At 40.4% G+C, this 19,143-nt stretch overlaps 3 protein-coding genes across 7 annotated transcripts; all 3 read left to right on the forward strand.

Moving 5' to 3' along the window:
* Positions 1 to 3,487: 3,487 nt before the first annotated feature.
* zgc:153441 (retinol-DH_like_SDR_c domain-containing protein) lies at positions 3,488 to 7,541 on the forward strand. 2 transcript variants are annotated; one of them, XM_031585893.2, is made up of 7 exons: positions 3,488 to 3,730; positions 4,726 to 4,860; positions 4,991 to 5,214; positions 5,585 to 5,746; positions 6,190 to 6,309; positions 6,533 to 6,737; positions 7,140 to 7,541. In XM_031585893.2, the coding sequence occupies exons 1-7, from the start codon at positions 3,666 to 3,668 to the stop codon at positions 7,243 to 7,245; spliced, it is 1,017 nt and encodes a 338-aa protein (XP_031441753.1). In that variant the 5' UTR covers positions 3,488 to 3,665; the 3' UTR covers positions 7,246 to 7,541. The 2 variants fall into 2 exon arrangements, with proteins under 2 accessions (XP_031441753.1, XP_012688793.1); XM_012833339.3 differs by having other exon boundaries at positions 3,489 to 3,730; positions 5,023 to 5,214; positions 7,140 to 7,540.
* A 2,593-nt stretch (positions 7,542 to 10,134) lies between these two features.
* Positions 10,135 to 12,033, forward strand: gatad1 (GATA zinc finger domain containing 1). The gene is made up of 5 exons (XM_012833341.3): positions 10,135 to 10,659; positions 10,817 to 10,939; positions 11,065 to 11,124; positions 11,204 to 11,387; positions 11,488 to 12,033. The coding sequence occupies exons 1-5, from the start codon at positions 10,480 to 10,482 to the stop codon at positions 11,676 to 11,678; spliced, it is 738 nt and encodes a 245-aa protein (XP_012688795.1). The 5' UTR covers positions 10,135 to 10,479; the 3' UTR covers positions 11,679 to 12,033.
* Positions 12,034 to 12,128: 95 nt separating this feature from the next.
* On the forward strand, positions 12,129 to 19,050 carry LOC105905322 (protein naked cuticle homolog 2). Of its 4 annotated transcripts, none has more exons than XM_031586152.2 (10): positions 12,129 to 12,590; positions 12,694 to 12,720; positions 12,794 to 12,879; positions 16,048 to 16,108; positions 16,690 to 16,781; positions 17,418 to 17,510; positions 17,687 to 17,813; positions 17,895 to 17,958; positions 18,160 to 18,287; positions 18,527 to 19,050. In XM_031586152.2, exons 1-10 carry the CDS (start codon positions 12,566 to 12,568, stop codon positions 18,970 to 18,972), a joined length of 1,149 nt encoding a protein of 382 aa, XP_031442012.1. In that variant the 5' UTR covers positions 12,129 to 12,565; the 3' UTR covers positions 18,973 to 19,050. The 4 variants fall into 4 exon arrangements, with proteins under 4 accessions (XP_031442012.1, XP_031442013.1, XP_031442014.1 ...); XM_031586153.2 differs by having other exon boundaries at positions 18,163 to 18,287; XM_031586154.2 differs by lacking the exon at positions 12,794 to 12,879.
* Positions 19,051 to 19,143: the final 93 nt, after the last annotated feature.

Below are 19,143 nucleotides of genomic sequence, written 5' to 3' on the forward strand. Positions count from 1 at the left end.
AACTAGCTATAACTCAACGTTAGCATCTATTAGGTAGCTTAATCTCGAGACTTGACCGAATCTCGAGCGCCCTCCCCTGCAGCTTTGCCTAATCAAACTGTTAGCTAGCTAAGTTTAAGTAAGCAATATCAGCACATGGTAAGACCACAGCTATCCTCCAAATTTAGAAACATCGTACTGCACTTTAATTCAGTTAACAAACACCAAGTTACTTGATCATAACAATCAGCTGACATACCATTGTTGAAACACATACCTAGCGAGCTACATATCTAGCTGTAGGTGTAGTTATGACTTCGGTCTTCCTGATTGCCCTTGTTTACAAATAAAGCCAGCCACTACCCCAGATTCGTCAAATGTTAAATCCAATTATTTGGGGGGATTGTTGAAAACGGTCGATTTTGAAAAGCAGCTGCTGTTCAAGCTATACCGCAGTTTAGCAGATGTTGCTAACTAGCTAGGTAGCTTTTAAAAACCCCTTGGCTAGCTCTTCTACAAACTAGCTTGATTTAGCTAGCCATTTTAATATTAGAGTGTTAGCCTGCAGGTTTAAGGTACTTATGTGAACAACCAATACTACATTCTTATCCTCTGTTGAATTAATTAAAATAGGCAAGGGACAAGTATTCGGTCAACGATTTGACAGTTTTAACATGCTAACATTTACAGCCTATCTTGATAGATTCTGATGCCCATGCAGTTGGCCATCTTAAATTACAGGCAGTTATGGAATTGCCTAAATGTGCGTTTATGCTCTTTGGTCAGAAACCTTATTATTGTTTGAGTTCCTAGCGACCTCTTATTATCCTTTGGAAATTAAATGAATGTATGAATTTGTTTATTAGAACATGGAACCATGGGGTCTTAAAGCAAGAACTTCTCAGCAAACGCTTACATTTCAAAATCAAAGGCAGTCCACGATTCTAATCCCCATACACTTTTAAATACAGGCAATTCATTCTCGCGGTCCTCAAACTTCCCGTTCAGCGTTCGCAATTCAGCGTTCGGCGTTCGTGTAGTCCTGGCTCTACAAATGGGAATCAAAAATGTCTTGGACCAAGCCATAAACAATCTCCTCCAACTATCCTATGAACATAGTCTTTGAGAGCACGGAACTCCTGGATATGCAAGTTACATATGTATTCCGTTTTTATGATTTCCCCAGAACTGCTGACCATGAATCAGAGGGGTGGGGATCATAAAAGCAGGCTCATAATACTAATCTTTGTAAGCATAGACTTAAGGGCATTCATTATATATATATATTTTCTGCCATATATATACACAATATGAGCTCATGTTGGAGCTAATTGTTCATAAAACCAAACCAGGCAATATGCGAATAAACCAATTTCCATCAATTTGAGTCGCATTATACCCTATGGCAATAGCAAGTTAATCCAACCACAACGACGAATATAATTTATATTTGAAGTGGAAGATTTCACGTGAATTACAAGCCTTTCCAGTCAGGAGTAGTATGATCAAAATGCACATTTAAAAGTTGGAAACACAGGGTTTGTTTTACCTGTTAGTAATGATGTAGACAAGTTGCTAAACCGCTCAAATGCCCACGGTTCTAATCTTCCCTAGCTCATCTCTTTATCAGATAGCTAATTAGCTATGGGATTGCGTGTGGGATTAGCATTTATCAAATTATGGGAAAGATTTCTGCCCCAGTAATTTAAAAAATCTATTTAGATATATTTGACTGCAGAACAGCCTTAGTTTCTAAAAGACTAAGATCCCAAGTCTACGTCGCTAAGTTTGTAACTTTAACTAGAAAGCTAGCTAGGCGACTTTAGTTAGCTGGCTAACGTATGGTTGTGTTTCAAGTTTTTTGTTAGGTCATCAGACGATGGTAGGTTAACTAATATTTATATATAAAGTACCTATTTCACTTTATCAGTAAATGACAGAAGAAGCATTTGGCAATAACTAGCTGTACAGGCTACTTTGGTACACACATCATCTTCAGGAAGTCGTTATAGTCGTGCATTTATGATTCAATTCAAGAACTGCTTCTCTGCTACACATGTAACGTTATTCTAAACACTCAATTTCAGCATTTTGATATCCGGATTGGTTTATGGACAGCAATTTAGTTTTCGTCTCCTTTTGCAATAATATTGTTCAATTTTGTATCGAGGGTTAGGCCTACAATGAATGGGCATCTCATCATCAGGCAATGCATGATAACCAGTTTCCACGATCAACTAACTCTCTGTAATATAGGATAAAATCAGAAAACGATATTTATCAGTGCATGGATTAATAACTAAAAGGATGTAGGCTACACTATTTATATCCCATGTGGAGCCTAGTATTTTCGTCTTCCACTCCGGAAAATAGGCCTTTCTTTGAAGCTGAAGCCAGTCTCATTTAAACACGTTTAAAGCAGCAATATGTAGTTCTGTTCCAAAACTAGCACGCTAACTACCTAAAACACATGCAAAAACCTTGTAAACACCTTTAATAGCCCAGTTGGCACGGATAGAAGCTTGCCAACACACTAACTGGTGTCTTTTGGCAGTATAGCTGGCAATGTCATGCTGTGAAAGCTTTTCTTCCATTTTTGCTGGATGTTCCAGCCTAGAACACATAACTACATAGTGCATATCCTGGATGGCTAGTGGGAAAGACACAGGTGTTTATCTGTCCTTTACATGACCATATAATATCAAAATTAATTTGAGGGTGGTACCAAAACCTATAAAACTATAGCTCAAAAAGTGTCAGAATTGTTGCATAGTGTTACTTTAAAAGGCTTCTTCAACATCTTTGTTTTGATTCTTCAATGGAGCGAGTGAGAGACACACAAATGTCAAAAGCAAAACCTGATGTGTCACACATTATCTTAATGACAGGTTTAAGAGTAGTATATGGAGGAAAATATCATTACAAATTACAGAAAAATAAAATACAGTAAAATGTATACTTATTGTCTGACTCGTCAAATTATTTCATATCAGATAGTCAAGCAAAAATATGTCTTTATTTAAAACCATTATTTTAACTAATCTGATCTGCTCAATGGGGATATTCAAACGCCATTTTCATCTGAGTGCAGGATCGTTTGCCACTTATAGGTGACATTTTGTGGATTTTCCTAGATAAATCTCGTTAAATAAATGTCGTTGTTTATCCCTATACGAACAACGCATGAACGCATATGCCTACTCTCATTACAGACAGAAGTCAAATAAACTCCCAGCCCATGTCTCCGGAATGTTATGTTATGATGTTAATTACTGTAGTTGTTTAGTGCCATTGACTTATTGACAGATCAGTTATATGCAGAAACATCTAGTGCCCTTTATGCTACGTCGTCTCGCCTATATATTTATTTTTTGTCTTTTGGAATTTGCTCAATAAGTAGCCTAGCCAATGATTATCAACAATAATATGATCAGATTTTTCTCTCCCTTTCTTGCACACACACAAACCACTGGTCAGTCTTGAGAGTAGATCCTAGACTAATCCGGTTATAAAACCTTAAATGCCACCACGTTCCCAGAATACACAAGCACGTCAGCCCGTTGTTGCCTTTGCGATTATCAAAAACAAATCAAGACACTAAGATTTATTGCTGTTGGTGAGAAGAGGGGGACGGGAAAGTTCCTCCGACCGGACGTTATGAGTATGTCTGTGCCAGCCCGTGAAGTATGGAAAGAGTTGAGAACAAATCCGCTTGCAAAGTATGGTGTAGCTACTGCTGTGACAGCCATCAGTAAGTAAATTAAGCCCATTTCTGAATGACAGCGCAACTACTACCGTTGAACTGTTCAGTTGTGGCACTCGGGTAGACTACTGCCGAAAAGCTTGACTGGTAATCGAATACAATTATTTGAAACTTGTATAGAACCACACAGCCTCGTTTCATTCAGCACTTCACCTATAATCTGTACGACGAGGAATGTAGCCTGCTATGCAATAGCATTTAATCTACGTGCCAGGAAGTCTGTGAAGTGTCTATTTTGAAAATCTTTTAAATAGGATAAACATGAAAATATCTTACACTTAAATTCCTTTTCATTGGCAACTAAATCAAAAGACTGAAATTGGTTTTGTTCCACTGCATATCTTGACGGCGTGAGCTAAGAAATGTTACAAGATTATGGCGTCTTAATCAGGATAAAATCAGGCTTTAAGTATTCAGGCAACTCGCTGCTTGTTAAATGTGAAATTTGCTCAGCCTGTGTGCCCAGCTGATTTAAAGACACACTGTGAGACACAAGCCAACATCACTAGATTAATGTTTTATACTTTCAAGTCTGAAACCTTTTAAAAGTGTTCAAAATCTAGGTAATTACATTTATTTTAATAAAAATTCAGGTTGAAGGCTATGGTGAAATGGTTCGGATGAAATGGATGTTCCGGTGTTTTTGGACACATTACTCATTGTGTCAACCGTTGTATATGTGATATACTGTATATCTATATTCAGTCCATGGTGTAAACGTATTGTGTCCCAGATAATGAGATGCATTTCTGTCAGGATGGCTCTTCAAATACACATCAATACTCACCCAAACTGTACACGACTTTTGTCAAGTTAAACCACAATTAAACCTGTAATTAAGGATTTGTAACCAGGTAATATAGTATGTTTTAATCAAGGAGTTCACTGATTTTTGTATGGCTAATGGACAGTCCTCTGTGCTTCTAGTTCTCCTGGTTGTTAGGCACATGTCTGACAAAAAGGTCTGATACTATTTGACACAGGTCTGGTACTCCTGAGGAAGTGGATTGCAGGTGGAGTTTGCCGGAGTCGAATACGTCTCGATGGAAAAACAGTGGTGATCACTGGAGCCAACACTGGGATTGGAAAGGAGACCGCCCGAGATTTGGCACTAAGAGGTAATGGCTTTTCCACCTAGCGTGCACTCACTTTACTGTGATTGCACATTATACTGTGATCTACTTCTTACGCTCCAAAATGTATGTATAAATATGTCTTTGTGTGTGTGTGTGTGTGTACCATATGTAGGTTTGCAACTGTCTGTATGTGCTTGACTATAGGAGCACGTGTGGTGATGGCTTGCCGAGACATGAGACGAGGTGAGAAAGCTGCATCAGAGGTCCGACGGTCAACGGGGAATGGGAACGTGGTGGTGCGACAGCTGGATCTGTCATCGCTCGCCTCTGTGCGGGAGTTCGCAAGCAAACTCAGTGCCACGGAGGACCGGCTCGACATCCTCATCAACAACGCTGGTGAGATGGCCTATGGCAGTGCGGTGGTGATATGATTTTGGAAATCCCCCAATTATGTTGTAATTGTAGATGATAACATAGAATTATTAAGCTGGTTCGGTGTAGGTGGTGAGCAGAGTTGGGCAGTCACAAATTCTGCGGGAGGAAGGTTGCCATAGTTTCATAGCTTCATCCATGTTCTTAGCCAACTAGTTCAATGTTGTAGTTTAGTATTTTGTATTTGAAGGAACTTTGCCTTCTTACTCATGTTTGTGACATGACATTTCTCACGTGACATCTTTTCTGATTTTAAAAGAACAGTCTTGCTGGTGTCTTCTCTCTACTTGATCAAAGCATGATTTTATCTCCTCTCTGGTTGGTGCTTCAACAGGTGTAATGATGTGCCCCAGGAGCCTGACGGAGGATGGATTTGAGACTCAGCTAGGCGTCAATCACTTAGCACACTTCCTCCTCACCATGCTGCTGCTGGACATGCTAAAAAGCTCTGCACCTAGTCGAGTTGTCAATGTATCTAGCATTGCTCATGTGGGGGGTAAGAAGTAAAAAATCACAGCCTCAAATGTTTTAGCATGCCTATACAGAAATCATTTATATTTTAAAGATATATTTGTTACTTAACCTTTAAAGGTGCCGAATATAACACAAAGGTGACCAAAAAAAAACTTTTGTTTAGTGATATTTTATCTTAACAAATTGTGTTATTGAGGCTTTGTGAGCATGAATTACCATTTCCTACCTCATAAGTCCTCTTTGGAATGTTTGAAAACTACAAGGACTAGCCCCTCTCCCACACATATACACACACAAGTCTTGCTGTTTTTTTCTTAACTGGCTAATTTTGAGTACCACTGCTCGAGATATATGCAGAAGATAATTGTATAGGCAACACTATATTGTCATGAAATCTCAGAAACAACAAATGCCAGCAATATAACATTGATGCCCCAAATTCTTCTTGCAATCTGTTGCTTTTAGGAAAGATCAACTTTGAGGACCTCTTCTACAACAAGACCCCATATGACTCCCTAGTGAGTTACAGACAGAGCAAGCTAGCCAACCTATTATTCTCTAGAGAACTTGCACGCAGAACACGAGGTAAGGGTTTCCCTGCTCCATCATCTCCATCTTGACAGCATAAATGTGTGATAATTGATATTTTAGGTTGTGAGGCTTACATGCATAAAATACAGTTGCTATTGACTAGCGGCTCCAGCACCAACAGTGCTAATTCAGCCCCACACTTACCCATTTGTCCACTCACAGAGAGCAGGGCTAGTGTATCACAGGTGACAAATTACGTTCTCTTCTGCCATTGCAGCCTATGGGGTGTCTGCGTTTGCTCTGCACCCCGGGGTTATCCGGACAGAGCTGGGGCGCTACGTGGAGACACGATACCCTCTTCTGAGTGCCCTGCTACGGGCACCTGCCTTGCTTCTGATGAAGACCCCCAAACAAGGCGCACAGACCACCATATACTGTGCTGTCACTGAGGGCCTGGAGATGCACACCGGCTGCTACTTCAGGTATCAGAGCCACTGACGGCTAGCTCAAAGTTGATGGATCCCAATTCACTTTGAATTGGTTGACGTCATCCGTGAGTCTGTGTATGGCTAGAGGATGAGACGGTGTGAATGTTACGAATATGAGTAGAATGGAATGTATGTATTAATGTCAATGTTGGGGAGCAATGCTTTAAAAAGTAACTTCAGACTCTAAAATAGTTCTATTAAACATGTATATACCTTACATTGAGTACTTATTACAATGTTTGCATGACCAGACTTAAAACCACTGCATAATGCTGTGTATCGTATTATCACACCACACCAGTTTTTGAGTACATTTGCGTAAACTTGCGAGGTTTGATACATGAACTACTCTTTCTGGGCCATGTGTTAAGCTGTGGCATGCCTCTTTTTGTGTAGTGACTGCAAGCTGAAGGAGCCGGCTCCTGAGGGGAAGGATGATCTAGCCGCCATGAGGCTTTGGGACTTTAGTGCCAAGTTGGTGGGCTACAATGAAGAGGACTGAGACCACTAAGCCATGCTCTTAATAACGACAGAGAGCAATGCAAAACTGTTCCCCCAATCAATTTAATGCTGTTCCGGTCGTTCTACTCAATGCTCACCCATTGTGCAGGTCTTAATGGTTCCTGTCACCTAGGTTAGCATGTCTGCTTGGGAATGGTGCTATGTAGCTCAAGAGTTGGACTGCATATGTTTGTACTCTTAGCTAAAACTCGTAGCTAAAATCAACACGTACAGTACCAGTCAAAAGTTTGGACACACCTTGAATTTTTTTGAGAAGTGTTTTCTTTACTTTTATTATGTTCTACATTGTAGATTAATACTGAAGACATTTTAACTACGAAAGAACACATATGGAATGATGTTCTAAACAAAAAAGTGTTATCTACCATGTAGAAAATAATAAAAGTAAAGAAAAAACTTCTCAAAAAATGAGAAAGTGTGTCCAAACTTTTGACTGGTACTGTATAGCATCATTTTCAGATAGCAGCAGGATATGTTGTTATAATATGTTCTTTAGATTCCTTGCCTGTGTCAGGAGCCTACAGTAGGCCTACCCTATGTTCAGAGTGCAATTAAGTCTCTAAGAAATCTTAATCCTTTCCCCTGGATCCCCGGCCTTACTTACTCTTTAAATACAGTGCTTGAGAGAACAAAACAACAGAGCAGTGATATGTTGTTCACCCTAAGAACATGAGAAATCATATTAAGGTTAACCAGCTGATTGCAAAGATACATCTTGTGTTAATTGAACAGATGAATGTGAATTCTTTGTGTGAAGTTATTTATTGTGGAAGACTCCCTAATCATTTGATTGTGTATAATAAAATGTAAGATTTACGACATTGTGGGTCAACTTTATTCATTTTTATATCATGGTTCTTTGTTTGTATTAGCCACTGTAGGCTCTGGTGGGAATAGCCTTGCTAGATAATATTGATCATTATTGCAGTTAAGCCTTAATCATTTTTTTATTAAAAAATGACATGACTACAATAAATGAATGGGAAACAACACTTGTCACATTTCGGCCCAGTACTTCCACTTCCTTGTCCTACCCTGGATCCTGGCTGACTGACAAGGAAGGTGACCTATCACCAGTGCCTGTTCCTGCACACCTGCTACCACTCACCTCATCAACCACAGCTTTTAAGCCATGCCAGGACCGTCCCACTTTGCCAGATTATTTCACTTTTTGCCGTTTTGTTGTGAAGCCTGTTACTATTTCTGCTGTTTTGACCCAAGCCTGTATCCTAGGTCTGTGAAGTTTGTCTAACCCTTCTGCCTGGGTCTCTTGCCCTTTGTTACCAACTTAGGCCTGCTTTTACCACACGAGTTTTCTGTCAAGCTCCTGGTTACCTTGACCGGTTTTTGTCTGCCTCTCGTTACCTCTGACTGTTTTTGACTACTGTGTAGTCTGTGTACCTTGCATTTTTTTTTTTTTGCTGTTTCAAGATTCCTGCTGGACTGTTTTTGTGTCTTTGTGATCTATTTTCATAAAAAAATGTCCATTGAGTCTTTTGGCCTCTTTATTACTAATTAGGCCTTACTGACCCAGACTACTTGACATAGGAATAGATTTATCCAAATGGTTTATTTTGGCTTTGATGATTGTTTTATTCACTTGTTTGTATACCCATTGTTCTTTCCCTTCTACACATGGTTAAGGACTAAGTGGAGCTTGTGTATTGGGATTTTATTTTATTTTTGATATATTGTCAAATGTCAATGTTATGTTGTGTATATATACGTTTTTTTTACTCTGGCAGGGGGACTGCCAATGGAAATGAGCCTTTTGGCTATAATTGGGTGCATTTACATTTTAATGTTCATGAATGTACACTGTCCCTCTTGATCAAATACATTGATTGATTGATTCTCTTATGTTAACTCCATCCTACTTTTTTTCAGCAGTGAGTTGCAAAGCCAGCAAAGTAGAGTAATCTATCACTCCTGTGTAAAACCTCTACCATCACCTTGAAATTGTTCAAGAAAGAAGGGATTCTTCTGCAGTTTTACTATCTCCGCTTGTGGGCCAGCTATTGTCTTGAAGGCCTCTTCACGCTGCTCCTCCAGCAGCTGGAATCGTGGAATCAGCTGGAATCGTGGTGTGTAGCAAGTGCAAGGCTAAAATAGAATCTCATGGCATTAGTAATTCATACAGTCTACACATCTGCACATCAGAATTTGTGTAACCAAATAACTGCAAAAATGACCTTAATGTGCAGGCTACCTGCTTCTCTTGGCAGTCTTCTACCATTGAGTGACTGCAGAAATAAGGTACAATGTAACACTGTGCTGTGAACTGAATGTTGTGGCAGCAAATTAACCTTAACAAATAACAATGCACACTCGTGGACTCTGGCAGGACTTCTGGCTAGTCAGTAGGGTACTGCAAATGGTAAATAGATATAACTTTAAGTCATAGAGAAATGTTTTTGAATTGCGTTTTCCGTTATATCTGAACAGAGACTGTATGTGTTAACCATTTTTACCCACAATTAATATTTAAGTCATATCTGGACGATAATTGTTTTGTAATGAATTACCACATTTAGGAACGGATACACCATCATGGTGACTTCCACAGAATTGGTTTGAAGGGGAATGTTATCAAAAGTATATCAGCAATCTTCAGATAGTGAGAGAAGAGCTTCTCCCATGACCAACGAGGAATATTTTGAAATAGGCCAACAGCACTAAAGAGCTTACACAGGAGCTGGTGGCAGGTGTGTTCAGAACCAAAAGTGATGGTTAGCGTTCATATGTCTATACCGTGGATGGGCGACTTCGGAAAAGGTCTAGACCTTTCCAAAATGGCGCAAGATAAACACCACTTCAACGCCAGTGCTGCATTGTGGGTTATTGACACCGGAAGTTTTCGTTTTTCATATAGGATGCAACAACCATTCAACAGGAATTTGGCTAGCTAGCAAGGAAATTAACTATGAAAAAGGCGCCCAGGGAAACTTCTGTTTGTTGAAAAGGATTGTCATTATCGACAGTCATCACCGAAGGTGTCAAACTTCTACTAATGTTACGGTAAACCGATTACTTTCTTTTTATGTAGAAAAGGTCTTAGGAAGCAATTTTCATGAATAGCTCACGTTAGCTAGCAAGCTAAGTTGCTTGACTGGCCAACCAGAGAAAAACAGTTCCATGGGAGTTTAGTTTCATAAATTAGCCTGCTGGTTATCGACCTTACATTGCCCAAAGTACCCTAACATTCCAAGACATAATGCCGCTGGGGTTGAAGCCATGTTGTGCGGTATGCAAAACAAATTCGTCTTCTATGTGGAAGAAAGGAAACCAGGGGGAAATTCTGTGCAATAACTGCACAGTGAAGAGCACAAGCGGTGGACCCTCCGGACCGTCAGCATCCTCCAACGTACAACAAAATAATGGCGGAGGAAAACAGGTATACGGTCGTCAATACTAATAGGAAAACGCTGTTAAAGAGTCGGTAAAGTTAATGATAAATTGTTGAAACCAATTGTGTCGACGTTACAAATACTTTTGTTTAAACCTTGACATTATAGTATATCAATTTCTACCATTTTCCATCTTGGACGCAGTCCAAGCAGGAGATCCACAGAAGATCAGCACGATTGAGAAGCACAAAGTACAAAGCGCCAGTTTCTGAGAAGAAGGTCTCGACTAAAGGAAAAGGCAGAAGACATATCTTCAAACTGAAAAATGTAAGTAGTATGTCACACGGTGTAACGTTTTCTCTGGCGATTTACGGTGGTAGGCTTTTATTGATCTCTGTGTGTGTGTGTGTGTGTGTTTTTTTTTATTTCTTTTTTTATTATTGTTTTTTTAGCCAATCAAAGCTCCGGAGTCAGTTTCAACAATCATTACATCAGAATCTATGTTTTACAAGGTAAGTTAAATCTCTCGGCAACCAAGCTACAAAACATGTGTGTGTCCAATTAACTGACAGATTCATTCCATCTTTGTAGGGGGTGTACTATCAAACAGGGGACGTAATCAAAGTCTTAGACGAAGATGATGGAAAGCCATATTTCGCCCAGATCCGTGGGTTCATTCAGGACCAGTATTGTGAAAAGAGCGCTGCATTGACCTGGCTGATTCCGACACAGGCCAGTCCAAGAGATCACTTTGACCCAGGCACATACATCATTGGTACGTGCTTGTAGTATTATTGCTACTTCCATCATTGCAGTTGTCTCCGATGAAGATCATCTGCCATTATTAACGACATTTATTAATTCTTCCTCTGTAGGCCCAGAAGAAGATTTGCCAAGGAAGATGGAGTACCTTGAGTTTGTGTGCCATGCACCTTCAGAGTACTTCAAGTCAAAGAGCAGTCCCTTTCCAACCATGCCTATACGTCCCGAGAAGGGCTACATTTGGACACACATTGGACCTACCCCTACTGTTGCAGTCAAGGAAACAATTGGTGGCGGCAACTAGCCTTTTTTTGTGATCATGCAAAGGACGCACATTTGCATATAAGGGTCTATCACTGACCAGAACTAAGGAAGGTACTGGACAACAAAGTACTGTGTCATCTGTTCACAGTATTATTTATACGCTTTTTACAGAGTGACATTAAATGACTTAACATTGGGATCAGTATTTCTGAAGATTGAGAGGTGCCATCATAAACCTGAAGACATGGTGCTGTACAGACTTGTCCCATTGGCATCTTTTAAAACACTGACTTTCATACTGGACTCTTTTTAAAAAAAATAGGTAGAACATATGGAGTCACTTTCTGCTCATTTGTTGTTTTGTGAAACAAAATAAATGTAGTGGGTGTCTTGTCCTTTTTTGTTACTTTAATTATCTACAAATGTTTTTCATCAAAAGGTACTTGTTTCACTAATGCTCTGACATTGAACACATATTCTCTGCTGAATTGAATAGCAACAGCTCTTAATGCTTGATTTCAACAGTAGCAGTTTTAAAGGGGGAGTTGATGTAGTTTCCATGGAGTTGGAGTTAATCTACTAGTTTGCCTCAAAATTGGAATAGCTGGAGTAAAGCATTCACAAACGGTGCTTTTATGAGAAGAGGAAATGGTACAGGTCTCTCCAATGATAATACGTCTATGGTCACCAGGGGGCACTGTTCAGGCGCCATATCGTTGTGTAGAGGCGGCGATTCCGATGTTGCGTATAGGTCTATTGCAGCTGAAAGATTTTGGCAAACCTGCTGCTGCCGCCCCTCGCCGATTTTGTCTACGAGGCTGTTGGTCGTCCTTTCAAATTCACTGATTCCTAAATTCCCATTCTGCATGCAAGGAATGCTCCTCTTTAGTTTGAAAGTGATCTGGAATAGATCTGAATCGCATCGAAATGGGGAAATTACAGTCAAAACATGGTAATGCATGGCTATTCTTAAAAAAAAATTAGAATAATGTTGTCTTGTAGTAGGCTTATCACTTAATGTCCATACATTCTTTATCTTTTATGGATACCTTCAGCTTATAAGCCTAGAGGAAATCCAGAGGGTAAGTAACAAAACTGACTAGTTTTAAGAAGTTTTCCCTTAAACTCCATATTGATTCCCCTATTTTACATTAGGTGGTGCTTATACCGCACGTGTCTCCATCTGTCGGGAGACGGCAGGATATGTGAATCTCCATCAGAGCCGCACGAAACGCAAGCAGGTAGGGTGTTGGGAATTAATCGGATCGTACACGTGAAAGGAAAAGTTAATTCAGTAACCCAGTGTGGCATGTATCGGCGTCTGCAACGGTACTTTACGTTTATCTCCTGCAGTAACTGACGTTCATTTGCATTAAAAAAAAATCTTGGCTAACTGTGCCTTTGGGAAAGAAATCAAAACATTTGTACTGATAAATGTACTGTATATCCATTGCCATATCTATTATTATCATTGGCCCGTGTCCATAACACTTTCTCAATAATTAATTGTTTCTATAACCCTCCAAGGTTTGTTTGGTATTCTTTAAGCATTTGCAATTGTTGCGGTTTTGAATACTGAACAGGCATCATTTGAAGAAGTGTTTGCTTACTGTATTCACATCTGCTCCTGTTTACCTCACAGAGCATGAAAGGAAAGGGGTCCAGAGCAAGAATACAGGGAAAACGGGGATAACAGCAGGATGAGTGGTTTGTTGGAGAGTGGCAGGAGTGTTGTAAAAGCATTGTGGCTTCCTGGGAGATACTGTTGTAGAGGTCTAGAGAAGAGGGATGAGGAGCGAGAGAGAGTAATGTTTTTTCATGAATATATTGTCTGGTTAATAAGGAAGTGTAACCTTGCAGTCCTATTTCACTCTAGTGTCTAGAGGAGAATCCCTTGTGAAGTTTCATCTCTAATGAACCAAAACATAGTCATTGGTCAGCTAAGTTATTGTAGTGGTCCAGGTATAACACCTGTGGGTAATTGCTTGAATATCTCACATACTGTATACATCAATGCTGTACGAATCTGAAGTCTCTCTTTCTTTTCTGTGTACCTCGCATACATAGGCCGTCACTATTATCTGTGTCTCTGTGTCGCTCTCTAATGGACAGATGCGCACATCCGCACCAGATGCGCTTTAAAAACACCAATTCCCCACCATTCCCTTATTAATGATTCTTTTGAGATAAACACAGACATCTGTTAGCTGTGTGTTTGTGTGTGATACAGAACGAGAGAGTATGGGAATATTTGTGAGTTTAACTATTGTTGGTGGTAAGATGTTTATAATTTTGGTTACAATATTCTTCATTTTCTGTCCCATGTTTTCTGTCCCCCTCTCTCTCACATTCTTTCCCTCCCATGCACACACACATGCACTCATAAACAAGCCATTGCTAAGAGCCTTCACTTTGAGTACTTCTTTTTTGTACCCATACGGACCCACAAGATATTGCAATGGTCATTATGTAGTGTTATGCAGCATTATGTAGTGTTATGCAGCATTATGTAGTATTGTGCAGCATTATGTAGTGTTATGCAGCATTATGTAGTGTTATGCTTTAACAAATCTTTGTATGAGGCATGTTGGAGAGAGGGAAGATAATGGTTTACGGCCAGTTAGAGAGAACTATAAAAGTGATGGCAGAGCTAGAGAAAGAGAGAAAGAGAAAGCAAAATAACATGAGACAGGTATTTCATTAACTGATCAGATCCTTTTCCATTGAGATCTGATTAGGTGTGTAGACAGGTTTTTGTAATAAACATATACTCCATGTAAATATACAACAGCATGAAGTAAGCCAACTATAAAATGGAATGAATTCACTCACCTCTCCTGGCCTGATATTTTATGACAATGATGATGTAAGACCAATTTGTAGCTCTTTGTAACAGGGGTCAAGAAGACCAAAGCCCATCCATCACTGTTCTAGGGTTTACCCATGCTTCTTGGGAGCACAAGGTGTGTGTGAGTGTGTGCATGTGCGTGTGTTTGTGGTAAGATTTTCCAATTTTCAACAGGAAAAGCCTCCTTTGACCCTGGACACTTAAGCCCTCTTAAAACACCTCTGTTTTATGTGTGTATATGAGTATGTGAGAAACAAATCATAATAAAGAATCTATAATCACACACACAGACACAGGCATGCACGCATCCATCCAATGGGATTTTATTCTCATTAAACTAGATTTTCTTTAGCGTGTGTGTGTGTGTCTGCACACATGCCAGCATGTATCTGTGCCAACTATACTCTGCCCACATCTGGCCTCGGTAAGGACACTGTGGGTGAGATTGTTTTATAGTGCTGTGTGATTTATTGGATTCTATTTAACAGCCCAGAGTGATGTCAAGCCTGGCAGTCAAACCTCGATCTGGGTGCGTGTCTCTGAGCATAGGGATGGGAATGGGCCACCTTCATATTTTATGGGCTTTACTTCATCACAGACAGACACGGGAACAAAGACACCATTGACTCATACATTCTCATTGTGTACATTTAGTACATAACTGTTCACAAATATAGTCACTGAGATTCACTAGTCACTGTAGTCAGGTTCTCTGTAACACACACACACACACACACACATACAGAAACTTCACAGATATTTGTGGTCTTGATAGTGAAATTCAAGCACAGAATCTTCTGAGGAAATAAAGGACCTCTTATGAGTGTGTGTGTGCTGGGTCTCCTCCACTGTAGCACACTGAGAGACATATTACAAAGGCATTAGAGCAGATATGAAGTGGTTTGTAGCTGGACATCTTTTGAGGTACAAGGGCAAATACTTGTTTTGTATTATTTACCCACTTCCCTTGGATAAGGCATTAGAGACAAGCGTCTGGAAACAGTTGCGAGAGATGGAGACCACAGGAGTGTAAAGAATGAATTATTTTTTTTTCTTCCTCTAGGGCCCGAAATAGGGGGATTGCTTCCTCTGGGTGGGAGGGGTTTTTGTGTGAGTGTGTGCGCGTCATGTGTTTGTGAATTAAGCTGCACCGTAGATAGAGGGAATGTGTTTGTGAAAAGGTACGTGTTTATGATTTATTTGATGTAAGTGTGTATGCACATGTGTCCAATATCTCACATTAGATGATGTATCTCTGAGATGCTGTTTCTCATTTCTGGAATGGGCTTGGAGGTTGGGTTGGATGTTGAAGCACTTGCAGAGCTGTAGCCAAGACACACAGATGTACTGACAGACTCTTAAAATACAAATAAATACTTACTCAGACGTACACTCACACAGTAGATGTTCAGTTATGGAAGAGCTCATTCAAACGTCCTGCACTGCTTTCTCTGTGGTTGTTTCTATTCTTATGGATAAATTAAATGGATTAAATTATCACTCCTCCTGTCCGCTTTCTCTCCTCTCCACTCTCCCTCTCTATCTATTGTACTTTCTCCAGGAATTATGTGGGAGAGAGTTTGAGCGAGAGCGGTCTCTGGCCTATGCCTGTCCATTAGAGGGTAAATAAAAACCCAGACCTCTCATCAGTACAACTACAATGTGTTATTTCCCTGCCATTAGTGAAACTGTTTCTGATGCATTCTCAAGCCATGCCCAGTCTAACTTCATATTAAATGTTCTGCTGACACTCACCAACTCCATCAGAGCTTTTTACATGGAGGTTTGATTTTTTAAATTTGTTTTTATTGTTTTCTTGAAAAAACAACAAATGAAAACAGTAAATAAGACGGATTCAAATTATACAAAGAACTCTCCCTTCCCCCCTCCCGTCTCCCGCCTCCCACGACCCAGACAAGATCAAAGTCTGTACAAATACATATGTATATACAGTGAAGAAGAAAAAGACAAAACAAAAAAACAATAGATAAACAAAAAATAAGACAGAAAAAGGGGGGGGGGGGGGGGATTCCTAGATTATGGATGTTTGTGTGTATTAGGCTGAGGCTGTGTGTGTGTATCGGGGCACAGAATGAGTCAGACTTGGGAAACTAGTAGGGGCTAAAGTCATGTATGGTAGTGCCAAAATACACACAGTGCATGTTTGTGCTCACTGAAAATGTTTGTTTTTATGTTCATTCAGAGAGGGAGATGGAATCTAACAACCACATGCCATTTCAAACCAATGGCACGTGGGGGGGCCACCCATGTAGAGATGTGGGGAAAAACACTGATGTAAGAAAACATACTAGCTGTAAACATTTGAAACGCTCAAAGGCCCAGGAGACATTTCTTAGGCGTCTCAACTCTTGAATCCTCTTCTCCACTTAGCAGTCGGTTATATTTAGTGTGGCGCTCACAGATTTTAGCACCAGATCAAGCTAAGGAAAAGTAAAAATGTGATAAAAGAAGACAGTATGATTAAGGGTAAATACTAGTACTAGTTTACAGTATCGCCATTGTGCTTGCTTTAATGGGTCCAGGCACTGGGCTCTGTAAAGCGCCTTGAGACAATTGTGTTGTTTTGGCGCTATATAAATACAATTGAATTGAATTGAATTACTAGTAAATAGTAAATGATTCAGGGTGCAGGAGCTCTGAGACAGGAGGACAGGGGCTCTGTGCATAGGTCAAAGGTCATCTGCATCTCATGAAGGTAGACTGAGTTAACACTTACTTTGAAGTGCACTCATCATAGCACAACATAGGTTTCAGGACACTGAGACCTGAAATTGCCTATTGCTCCCCGCTCATTTTGTGCTAGGGTTATGGCGAAGTTAGAAAGCTACACTAGGTGCATTTGTGTCTAGATATACTAGGCTACCTAAATGGTGTATTTGATGAATAACTGAAAATATCTCATCCAAACAGGAAATGCGAAGCAACATGTCTGTAACTGGAAACCAGCAAGAGTGGCTTTTCAAACTGTATGCTCTCGATGACAGTGGAAAAGTAACCAAGGAGGTATACGTGTGTTTGTCCGCTATTCTCTGTAAAGTGAGTGGTTATGTGAAATTGCACAGATAGTCTTTTGGCTGGTGGGTTTCTATGACTCTTAGATGCATAGTGCAGTTTGTATGTAGAGGGTATTTTATTTAATATTTAACATTTTCTAATGTGTGAATGCGCATCTGTTTCAGGACATGTCCAGTCTAATGCACACCATATATGAAGTGCTGGAGATGTCCGTCAGAAAGTCTTCTCTCCGCTGCACAACACTTCAAATGAAGTTGTCCATCACTCCTGCAGATCGAGACCGTCGAGAAGGTCAGCGCAGTCACTAAGTGATATAGAGAATAATTCTAGGTGGTTTCATTTTAAACAATTTAAGACGGTTCTGACTTGCAGACGAAGACCCTGTTTTTGAGAAAATACTTCAGGGTGGAGGTCGCAGAGACAGAGCCTGCGGCAGGTCTGCGAACAAACACTACAAACTCTCACTTGCCTTGATTGTCCCCTGCACCCGCACACACAAACACTCACACACTCACACACTGTGAGTCATCGAATCCTATGTCTTTTTCTCTCTTGACATCTTTTCTATTCTTTCTTGGTGTGTCTTTCAGACTCATTTGGCATTTTATTTTTTATTTTTTCTCTCGGTCTCTCTCAGAAGACGGTTCCATGAGTGCTGCGGCAGCTCAGAGCGGAGGCAGCAGAGTGTGGATGAGAACAAGAAGCGCAGGAGTCCCTACCGGGACCTGGCTGGGACTGAAAACTACATATGCAGGTTTGATGCAGGTACATCTACTGCCACTGAGAAGTATGCCCGCCATCATGAAGCTGAGAAGTGATGTGTGGACAGCAGACACATCATAGACAGTGCTAAGCTAAATCCCACCACTGCTAGAAGCACAGTTGAGATGAATGAAAGCATTATGATTTAGAGTTATTTGATCCTAAGAAAGATGTAAAATTGTGAAAAAATACTAATTCAATGTCCAGACAACATAACGTGCTTTTTTTATGCGGCTTTGTAGATTCCCCATCATCGGAACCCAAGCAGGGTAATGCCCCCCACAGTGCCCCCTCCACACACCACAGCCAGACAGACTTCTGTGGGTGCAGCCTGTCCTTCCTTAGGGCTCTGAAGGGCCGCAGCCAGGCCCCAGAATGCACAGGGTCTCCCTTCAAGTCCCGAAAGGATGTTGTCCATCATCCTCCAATCAGATGTCAGTCACCACAACAACAACAACAACTGCCCCAGCTTAGCTACAACAGGCATCTAGGAGGCAACAGGGTGATAGAGGACTCCTCACCACCCTTAAGGGGCTTGCATGGATACCCACTTCAGTTTGGACCCGACGGTGTCCCACCAAGCCCTTCAGCTCTCCCTAGTGGTGTTTTTATGCCAGTAACCCAGAGACACAAGCACCACCATCATCATGAGCACCATCATCACCACCATCACTACTACCAGGCATGAGAGGGAGAACTCGACTCATTTTTGTAGTCAAAAGATTAATTCATTCTGCTTTGAATCTAATAAATAATTTTGGCCTTACTACCTTGATCTCAAAATGTTGTCTTTGATATTTTATATACCTAATGCAGTTTTTTTTGTTCTTGATGAAATGGTAATAGAGGTTCAGATCGA

The sequence above is a fragment of the Clupea harengus genome, chromosome 19 (assembly GCF_900700415.2).
Source record: "Clupea harengus chromosome 19, Ch_v2.0.2, whole genome shotgun sequence".
Taxonomy (NCBI): domain Eukaryota; kingdom Metazoa; phylum Chordata; class Actinopteri; order Clupeiformes; family Clupeidae; genus Clupea; species Clupea harengus.

Bases quoted from the DNA above. Each gene is read 5' to 3' on its own strand.
- LOC105905322 (XM_031586152.2), top strand. From the start codon at position 12,566: ATGGGGAAATTACAGTCAAAACATG. The intron at 12,721-12,793 runs GTAAGTAACAAA...ATTTTACATTAG, and splicing joins GCCTAGAGGAAATCCAGAGG to GTGGTGCTTATACCGCACGT. The intron at 17,511-17,686 runs GTATACGTGTGT...CATCTGTTTCAG, and splicing joins GTGGAAAAGTAACCAAGGAG to GACATGTCCAGTCTAATGCA.
- gatad1 (XM_012833341.3), top strand. From the start codon at position 10,480: ATGCCGCTGGGGTTGAAGCCATGTTGTGCGGTATGCAAAACAAATTCG. The intron at 10,940-11,064 runs GTAAGTAGTATG...TTGTTTTTTTAG, and splicing joins ATATCTTCAAACTGAAAAAT to CCAATCAAAGCTCCGGAGTC. The intron at 11,125-11,203 runs GTAAGTTAAATC...CCATCTTTGTAG, and splicing joins CAGAATCTATGTTTTACAAG to GGGGTGTACTATCAAACAGG.
- zgc:153441 (XM_031585893.2), top strand. From the start codon at position 3,666: ATGGAAAGAGTTGAGAACAAATCCGCTTGCAAAGTATGGTGTAGCTAC. The intron at 5,215-5,584 runs GTGAGATGGCCT...GTGCTTCAACAG, and splicing joins CATCCTCATCAACAACGCTG to GTGTAATGATGTGCCCCAGG. The intron at 5,747-6,189 runs GTAAGAAGTAAA...TGTTGCTTTTAG, and splicing joins TAGCATTGCTCATGTGGGGG to GAAAGATCAACTTTGAGGAC.